Genomic DNA, 10,550 nt, shown 5'->3' with positions numbered 1-10,550 from the left:
ATTTACAAGGATGGGAGGAGACTTATGGAAATCACGATGATGAGGAATTGGATTATGACACCCACATTGAGTTTCTTCATTTGCCAAATATCCTTTTCAATGGACATGAAACAAGAGTTGTCAAGGAAGGGAACAAGTTTCATGTTCTTATTACTTATTTCTTCATCCATATCACATCCACATCACACTTCAGATACTCTTTCCTTTCGTCAGTAAATCAAAAGCCTTGTTCACATCCTCAAGCTTCATCTTTATCAATTTTTAACAAATACATTTTCATGACATCATCGTGTATCACATATCAAGCTAGAAGGTGGAGAGGAGGATGCCCTTTTGGTTATTTGGGCCTCATGGGCAGCCTTCTTTGGGCTTGCATGCAGCTGCTAAATAAATGGGGAAAAGTATACGGACACATCATATTAAGCTACCAATTGAGCTAAAAGCTTAAACTAATAGATAACCATCACCCAACAGTACATATCGAGCTCATTTGGGCTATTACACTTCTGTCATCCCTATAGTTCAATGTTCCATGTTAGCCCTGACAATTTGCAAGCATTAGTCCTATATTACATAAACACTCTCCGGTTTAATGGAGTCCTTTAAATTGGATGATGAATGAATATTGTTGAGGCATTTCAGTACAATATTATTTTGGCTCCAGTAACAGGGCAGGAAATGGAGTAGTCCTTGATAATTCACCCTGAGGCTTGAGAACTCCACCTTCAACCTCAATCCATGCATGGCCTTAAGAGCACTGATCCTGTTAATTCCTATCGATTGGGTTCCCATCTCTGTTCTCCTTCATAGCAGAGGAATAAGATGCCGGTGCAGTAATTTGAGAGACATAGGAAGTGTTTTGGATAGAGAAGGGGCTAGGTAAAATCTGCCTTCGTAGGGGACAACCATCACCATATCCATCCTGCTTGAACAGAGAAATGGGCTCTGCGACTGCACGAAATTTTGTGGCATCATCTATGTATAGAAGATCATCTATTCTCGCCATTATGTTGAAGGCTAAGCTTTCCATCACCCTGGAGTAGCTCTCGAGGATTGATTGCCCCACATCCTGCAACAACAAGGGATTCGCTTTCACTTTCTTAGCCATTTTCATCAGTTCATAATGAAATGGATGAAACAAGGCTGGCTGGAAGAGACTTTGCCCTGGCTCTCAGCAGTCTAAGATGGTTTGTGTTTCGAAGTGTGAGACAAAAATTGCAAGTGATGAGGTCGCGAGTTGGTGCATCATGAGGCTATAGACTTAATGCGTAACTATTCAATATCCTGTGGCATGTCTAAATGGCTATTGATCTTGGGCAACAGGTCTATTTCACAACCTTAGAAGGCCTTTTCCCTTTCCTAAATGATTAAGATGTTAACGGCAGTTCTGGGGGCAAATCTTCTGGAATTCAAATTTATGTATCTGTCTTTCCTTCCTCTGGGGAAAATAGAGATTACTCAAAAAGTTGCATTTTCACTATGTTGCTTCCAAATTTCTTTCTACCTTAAAACTTTCTCTAGTTAAAACTCCTATTCCTATATACTGTGATTTGGGTGAGAAAGATAAAAAGAGCTGCAAAGAAACAAACAAATGAAAGACTCATCCCAAAATCCTATTATTTTTGCCCAAACTACAGTGTTTTACCTATTCAAAGTTCACTAAATTCGATACTCATCAAAAGGAGAGACAAAGCAAAATAAAAGGGAGCACCGAAAATGCAGCCCCTCATCTAAGTTTACTGATTTATTAAGTCTTCTTTTGAATATCAGAAAGTGCAAGGGAAGGGGAAGGAAAATTTAAAATTAATACCTCTTCCCCAGTTCTTTCTTTAATTTAATTTAATTTTTGGAAAGATACGTATGAACTTGAAAATGCATATAATTTCAAACAATTTTCGTTGTCTATTTCATTTTCATTTGTATTTTTCATCAAACAAGATAATTTGAGATTGTTTATAAGATCCAAACAGAGCCTAAAAGGATTCTCACCCATTAAAAGGAATGTGGTTATCAAAATTCAAAAGGCATCGGTATTGCCATTCTGGTTTCCTATACTCATTCTCAAATTAAATGAAGTTCTAATGATTTGGGATTTTGAGGAAGGAAGAGCAGATGTACTACATTGCTGGAATAAAAATAGATGATCAGGGAATATACCTTGTTGTATTGAATCTTGGCCATATCCAAAGCAGTTTGTGGGAGGCCAGGGAACCGGAGCCTTAAGTTCTGCAAGATTGTTTCAGCCCGTTGAGCTAGAAGCTTATTCTTTTCCATATAACCAACAAGGACCTTGACCTTGCCACCCCATGATGATCTCCCAGCCTTTGTATGATTTGTATGCCTTTTCAAGTACTTCTGCCTCCAAATGTGAATAGCAGCCTCTATTCTATTTGCTATCTCCAGAGTGGTGTACTCTGACGAGAGATCTAGATAATCAAGAAGACATTCTGGGGAGAATTGACGAGCTGTTATAGAACGATAGATGGTTTCACCTAAGCAAGCTTTTCCACTCTGAAAAGAATAATAGAAACAATGCAATCTTAGATCATGACAGAAATAATAGAAACAAAGAGAGGAAAAGAATGGAATGCATGCACTGATGCTATCTTTATCAAGCAACTCAATAAATCTCAAAGACAGCTAATGAATAAGAGTGCGTTTGGGAGTGATTCTAGAAAGTGTTTCTAGCATTTCTAACACTTGAATGATAAAAATTTTCAAGTATTAAAAACATTAAAAGCGCTTCCTAGAATTACTACCAAATGAGCTCTAAATTTGTGTAAATAAGTGCTTTTGCTGAAAAGAAAAAGGCATATAACGAATCATCTTAACCATTGTACGAATCCAATGCCTGAGGTTCTAAGAAAATGGTCACAAAGGTTCTGATAGAAATACCAAATGACAGGGTTAAACCTAGTCTGTGCTACGATCTGAGCTTTTGCAACTTGCAGTGGTAGACTGTTCAAAAACACCAATCAAACATCAAACATTCACTCAAATTCTATCGATTTAAAATTTTGTGAAAATTCCTTTCTACTACACCTTGGTTTACATGACATTCAATTGATTGGTTGAGAAGCAGTTACTAGAGACTCTTGCTTCCATATGTGCACATTCAAGAGCCTCCAGAGCTCCAGTTATGGTTTTTTGTTCTAGCCTATATTCTCAGAGGTTCTCCTGAATGTAACAGCTTGGACTAAGAAATTTATGGTAAATTTAGATCCACGGTTTTTAATTAATTTCCTCAAGAAATCCTGTGTTCTCTGCAGGATGTGGTTTCCAGTTACATATAACACATTTTTGGACTAATTCTTAGTGTCATGGGCCTTTAAACCTCCTGGCGAGGGCCCACTACCTGGGTTGAAGTCTAAGAACAAAAGAACACAACACAACTCACATCAGACTCATCTAACATGGAAATTTTAATAAAAAAGCAGAGTTCATACCTTGGGCAGGCTGTCCAAGTAAACATCTGGGATTTCCATCTCCGCCAGCACACTGCTATTAATTGCCATGGCCGCCTTGAGGATCTGATTCGTCCATTCCTTGCACTGCTGCAATCTATTTGTTACACTTTCTGGCAAACCATTTGGCGGGACCCTAGGGAATGGGAGCCACCACTTCTCTTCCTGCCTAATTGAAGGCCTACCTGATGGCGAAGACAGAGAATGCCTTTCACAATTATCAGCACCAGAAACAATTACCCCACGATCGACATAATAGAATTCAGAATCAGAGAAATCATCTAGCATGCTAAGCAGCATTGCATCGACTTTCTTAAGTGCTGGAAGGTTAATATAGAGATCAGAGCGTGGCCGAGTCACCATAACCTCAAAGGTTCCCTCACCACCTGGGAATTCTTGCACTGATGGAATGAGCTCGACGATGGAATCACTCACACATAAAAGCCATTCCATCTCTCGGTGCCACATCAACTTCTTCTCTGGCGCCAATGGCTCCAACTTCCATAGCTCCCCAAATACAGTAGCTGAAAAATTCACCCCTTAAACCAATGCAGATACAAAACCAGAGACTTTAAAAGTTCAGAGTAAATAAAGCGAAAAGATGTTTTTGAAAACAAAAACAAACCAGAAAGATTTGTGATGGCATTGGAGATGGCAAGTGCAGTAGAAATTCCTTTCCCTCCGCCTGACATATCTTCCCCAAGCAGAAGCTTTGCAAACCGCTCCTTTATTAATTCAACTTCTGAAAATTGAAATAAATCTAAAAGCTCAACAACACTGAAATTTGCTCTATTTGGCTGTTTAGAAACTGGTAGAAAATAAATAAATAAATAACTACAAGAAAATTCGGAACTTCCTATGTTTTGGTGAAGAGATATCCAAATATTAACTCAACTAAGTCTTGTGCTGTGGTTGTCAATTAGGCCTGAGGTTTTTGTTTTCCTAAAAACTAAAAAAACGTATGGAAATAAAAGAAATCAAAACTTCGAATTTTTTTTTTTTGTGTGTGTATGTGGAATCGAGGATGTAAAACAAAACACTGAACTTTCTTTCCTTTTCTTTTCTCTCCCTGCATTTTCTGAGCAATCAAAGAGCGCTAGAAATACAGATCTCAACATCAACATCCGTAACTTAAATCCAGCAAAGACGGACGTGAATTTTACGACCAAAACATGGAAGTTAAGGTTCACAATTCAGCCAAGAAAATACCAAAAGAAAGAGATTCAAATATACAAAACGAACCGGACAACTCTTTCTCCGGCTTCCGTGGCGGAATCACCACATGTCCACCACCAAAAGCCGGCGAAGTTAACGGAGGTGGCGCTCTGAAACTGGAATTCACTCCAACCTCCGGTCGGACGAGCGGCGAGTAGTTCAGAGAAGAAACAGCCCCTCCTCCGTAACCGTCACCGTCACACGAAAAGCCACTCAAACTCTCACACTCGCTCACATCCGCGCTCAGACTGTAACTCTCGAGCTGCTCGCTTCGTTCATCAAACTCCTCTTCGCTCGAACCATTCCCCATCGTTGATTCCCGGTACCAGAAATTTCTGTTCTACAAATCTCGACCGTACATTCTTCTCCGGTGATGGACAGTCTACAGTAATCTACCAAAGGTCTTACGAGATTTTCAGTTGAGAACAATCAACAAACCCATTAAGCTGGCTCTGCAAGTTGTTGGCTTCTCCATTCCATTTCGTACCTTTTCTGCAAGGGGTAAGTTTTATATTTAAATTCATAAATAAAAGCAACTCCTTAGTCCTTCTAATAAAAACCAGAGACTAATTGACATCCATGTTATATTTTGGTCACAATTTTTTTTTTTTTATTATTGTCTTTTATATGTTGTAGACTAAGACATTTCAATTCAGTACTGGAAAATGCTATGGAATATTAAGTGCTACGTGTTGTGGCTGGTAGTTGTAGTTACGATTAAGTTTTAAGGCACTAATGCTATTTAAAATAAAAAAATAAAAAATAAAAAATAAAAATCTAAATGTTAGGTGTCCAGTGTAAAAATTCCCACCTGTTTTTTTAATGATGTTCACCTACTGATTTGAAGAATTATAAAAGACAGTGCTTAAGATAAGTTTTCATCAGTTTTTTAAAACATAATTTTGTTAAAATATTCTTTATATTTTTAAATTATTATTTAAAAGATTATTAAAAACAATAAAAAATTACTTTAAATTTATTCTTTCCAAAAACATATTTTTACAATAAATTCTCAAAAGTTTAATTTTTGTAAAATATTTATCAAATATATTTCATAGCTTCGAAAACTCCTTTGTGTTATATAAAGTCAAAAAAGTGTTTTACAAAAACAGATTTACCGTTTTGGTCGTATCCAAAAATAATAATAATAATTGAAATTCAAACACTTTGGTTTTTTTTTTTCTAGGTGTTTGGTAAAAGAAACTTAATGACTTAAAAGTATTTAATAATTTAAGTTAAGTGTTGAGTAAATTAAGTATATTTAATAAAATAATTTAATGATAGGAATTAAAATAAAAAATAATTTTAAGTTATAAATAAAAATAATTAATTTATTTTTATGTTACCTTTTTATATTCATTTATTTTAATTATCTTCATAATTTTCTTTACTACTTTACAACCTTCTGTATTATTTGATTTTCTTTGTCTTAATTATAATTTATGATAATAAATATATTAATTTAATGATTTAAAATAAATTTTAAGTTAATTTTTTTAAATAACCTTAATATTTAAAGTAAAAATTAAGTAATAAATTTTAAGTCAATAACTTATATATAATTTATCTTGAAACCAATTTAAATCATTATAGGATAAATATTAAATTTTACCAAACACCCCCTCAAATATAACCTTAATTATTAATTATTTTGCTTCTTCCATAAAAGATTTATTTTCTACGTATTATGTTAGCATATGTATTAGCAAGACTAGACTAAAACTTCTCTTGCTCCACCAAACAGGGGACACACTTTGATGTAAAGCAAAAAGCCATTCTCGCTTTAGCCTTTTGCTTTGAAGATGATTAAAAGGGGAAGCCCTTATTCATTGAATTAGGGGCGCTTTTTTCTTTTCTTTTTTTCTCACATCAATGATCACATATTTTCTTGATAGGTGCTAACTTACTGAATATTTTTAAAAGGAATTTATATTACTTTTTCAAAAAAATTTACTTTTATCACAAACTTAGAAAAAAGTAAGTTTCTATACATCTTTACGAAAATAACAACAAAATAAGAACTTAACTTTATAAAATACAAATGTCAATTATCTTTTAAAAAATAATTAGTATTTTATACACTTTTAGTAGATAGTGGAAAATTTACTTTATAACAAGCTTTGGGAAAAAGTGTGTTTTCACACGCTCATATAAAAAAAAATCCATAAAACAAAAGGTCAAAGTTATAAAATATAAATTTCAAGTAAATCATTTAAAAATAATTAACATTTTATGTCATTTTTAGTCAAAGTCACTACCTTTCATCATCAAATATTACCTTTTATCATTTTATGTACTATATTGGATCGATGACTATGTGAAACTTTAATTAATTTTAGAAAGTTTATATTTTATAATTATTTTTATATGAGTGTATTAAATCAAATTTTTTTCACAAACGTTTGTAATTGATGTTATTTTTCCATAATAAGATTGACTATTCTCCCTTTGTTTTAAAAAAAAAAATCATGACCACTTATTTCATGTCACTTGTTCCATACATCATATTTGGTGGTTATTTTATGTTACGTTTGGTTATTTGAAAGTACTAAATAAAAATTAAAATAATAATAATGGTAAACTAAATCGTTTTTATCTTTGATTTAGCATAAAAAGGTGTGAAAGAAAATCCAATATAATCCAAATTAATTAGAAATTGATTTATAGATAGATGTAAAAATAATTTATTAATTTTAAATCTTTGAATATGTTTTTATGTTTTTCTTTACTATTTTATTTCCACGGCATTTTTACTCAAAATTTTCAAATAAATTAATAAAGTGTTTTAAATTAAATTTGATAGTAAAATACATGGAAAAATTTGGAATAAAACTCTTATTATGTGTTAATGAATCTCTATGCTTTCTAAAATATTTTTTAAAATATTTATAAATATTTACTACCAAATTTTGTAGGACTTAGAGGCGCTAAATTGATGAATGTGACCGATCTCTGATTTGCCAAAAGAATTTGAAAATGCCTTAACTCTGATACTATTTATAGGACCTCGGATGCTACTAACTCTCTTAAAAAAAATTGTTATAAAAAAAGACGCATACCATAATCTTATAGTGCATTCATCAAAACGCTCGTGACATTCAAACATAAGGACGTTGATGGACGCAATCAACCTTTGATCTACCAACAAATTATTTTTTCATGCTTCTTCATATTCATTTCACTGAATTTCTTATGTATATATATATATATATATATATATACATATTTTAAAAATATATAATAATTTTAACTATTTTTATTTTAGTTCATATTTTCCTAAGTAAACCAAATACGGAAAATAAAATTTCTTAATATTTTGTTCCTTTTCTTAGTTTTGTACTTTTATCTTGTAACTAAACATGGTATAAATATTTTCAATATTTTTAAAAGTTGGAATTTTGAAACTACTTAGAAGGGGGTGGATGGGTAATCCCCATATTAAGATAAGAAAATTAAAATATTTAACAATTCAATTTTTTTTTTATCAATATAGAATATCCAAATATCAATATAAATTCAATCCCAAAATAAACATGTGATGTGTGTGAAAAAAATATATACAAAGTTTACTAGAATTTCTGTAAATATAAAAATTATTATAATGAATTATAATCAAATTCACTAAATATGAAAGATTAAGTGCATAACTTTATTTAAACAAGAAACTGCATCTCTTCAAATTCATACACTAACTAACACTTTCATTGTTGTGGTAATTGTCTTCTTTTGCTAAAAACGTGAGACTCGAGGATGTTGAGATTATGCATGGAATAATGATAATATTGTTTCAGAAAACATTCTATAAATTAATATGTATATTTATACACTTAAAACCCTTGGTAGGTTAATTGGTCATATAAATTAATATGTGTATTTGTACTCTTAAAACCCTTGATAGGTTAATTGGTCAAGTCGATAACACACAAAAACACCAAATTTGCTTATCTTTATTCCAAACATGTCCTATTGGGGTGGGATGAGTATTTGAAATAACCTACCTTATTGACATTCCTATTGACATTCCTATCAGTGATGACAATGTTAAGTTGTCAAGACTAATATAAATTTCATAAATTCCATACCTCACCTTTTAAAAAATAAAAAATTCTTAAAATAATAATTATCTAAAAAATAAATGAAATTTATAAATAACTTTTTTTTTTTTGAGAAATGGGTATTTTTATTTCATGTGTTAGAAAAAGGAATATGAAAAATATTAAATTAATCTTTTATTTAATCATATATACAAGGAGAATGAAATAGGTTATTAACATCCAAAAAAAAATGTCTAAAATTTATCATGAACTCATGTGTCTATGGGTGACAAAGTTTTATATCATCCGCAAACACAATTTAAACCCAAAACAATTTTTACAAATTTAAGTTTAGCATAATTGTATTTCGATCAAATTTATATATCAACTCTTTTAATAAATGTATTGTTTTTGTGGCATAACATGAATTTGATCGAAATGGTCTTTTTAATAATTATAGTGATTAATGTAATTATAATCGTAATTTATTTGACTATTTAAATTTTGGTTTTGAATAAATAGGTGAATTGAATCATAAACATAACATATTAAAAGGTTAATCATATTGATTCAAATAAAACCTAAATCATTTTCACTTCATTATCAAATAAGTTATATGATGAGTTGCGTATTTAATAATTAAGTTATAACAACCCACATCCAACCGTGTAAATATTATTCGTTCAGGATCCAAAAGGGCCCTCGTAACTTTAAAACGTATTTACAAGATTAAGAGACGACATCCGTGTAGACACAATTACCTTCCATATAGCATAAAGAACTTTCTCCCCTATTTGATGTGGGACATAACAATTACCCTCCATGCAAACACAACGTCCTCATTGTGTCACACAGGATTGTGGGGTCAAATAGATAGACATCCTTATGGAATCAAACAATCTCCCACACCGGGGTTAAGGATCGATTTTTATACCATTTGTAACAATCGTGTAGATATTCTCCGTCTTGGGGCTAAAAGGAGTCCTTAAGACTTTAAAACATATTTATAAGGTTAAAAATGACTTATACTTATATAGTATTAAGAACTTTCCCCTATCCCACATCGGATAAGAGAAAAAGTTTTTAACGCTATATGTATTTAGGTTTCTCTTAACATTATAAATGTATTTTAAAAACGTGAATGCCATTTTGATTTCCAAAACGGAGAATATCTACCTGATTGAGTGTGAGTTGTTACAAATGCTATATGGTTTTGTGCGTTTTAAAGTCGTGATGACTCATTTGGCATAAAATGGACAATATATACACTATTTGGTGTGAGCCATTATAAATGATATCATAACCGATTCTTAACCCTAATGCGAGGGTTAGTTTAGCCTCATGAGGGATATTTATTTATTTAACATTCATAATGAGGACATTGTATTTGTATAAAAGGTGATTATTATGTTTCACATTAGATAAAGAAATTTTTTTTGACCCAATATATGTATATGTTTCTCTTAATCTTATAGACGTGTTTTAAAATCGTAAGATCTTTTTTAGGTCTCAAAATGAACAATATCTATACTATTAACTGTGGATTTGTATTTTAAGTCCTTGTTTTTAAATTGATTATTCTCCATGTCATCTTTGAATTAATCTATGTAGTCAAATAATCGAATATTTAAAAATTTACAAGTCACCGACATCATCCATCAATTGTAATCGTCACTTTTCCATTCATCCTCCTGCCAAGCCCATTTTATTAAGGACAGGACCAATACCTTTGCTTCGTGTTATTTTCATCCTTAAAAGCGATATAATCAGAATCCAATCCCCACCACCCAAATTCTCATGGCGGCTTGCATTTAAGTCTTTGTTTTAAAATTGATAT

The 10,550-nt window shown here is 31.9% G+C and overlaps 1 protein-coding gene across 1 annotated transcript; it reads right to left on the bottom strand.

Moving 5' to 3' along the window:
- Positions 1-392: 392 nt before the first annotated feature.
- On the bottom strand, positions 393-5,177 carry LOC117907950 (rop guanine nucleotide exchange factor 1-like). Its single transcript, XM_034821639.1, has 5 exons — positions 4,707-5,177; positions 4,090-4,206; positions 3,447-3,988; positions 2,158-2,511; positions 393-1,069 (listed from the first exon to the last, which is right to left on the bottom strand). Exons 1-5 carry the CDS (start codon positions 4,987-4,989, stop codon positions 767-769), a joined length of 1,599 nt encoding a protein of 532 aa, XP_034677530.1. The 5' UTR covers positions 4,990-5,177; the 3' UTR covers positions 393-766.
- Between the last annotated feature and the right edge of the window lie 5,373 nt (positions 5,178-10,550).

Source organism: Vitis riparia, chromosome 18 (genome assembly GCF_004353265.1).
Source record: "Vitis riparia cultivar Riparia Gloire de Montpellier isolate 1030 chromosome 18, EGFV_Vit.rip_1.0, whole genome shotgun sequence".
In the NCBI taxonomy this organism is placed as follows: domain Eukaryota; kingdom Viridiplantae; phylum Streptophyta; class Magnoliopsida; order Vitales; family Vitaceae; genus Vitis; species Vitis riparia.
This window is presented reverse-complemented; position numbering and strand designations above follow the sequence as displayed.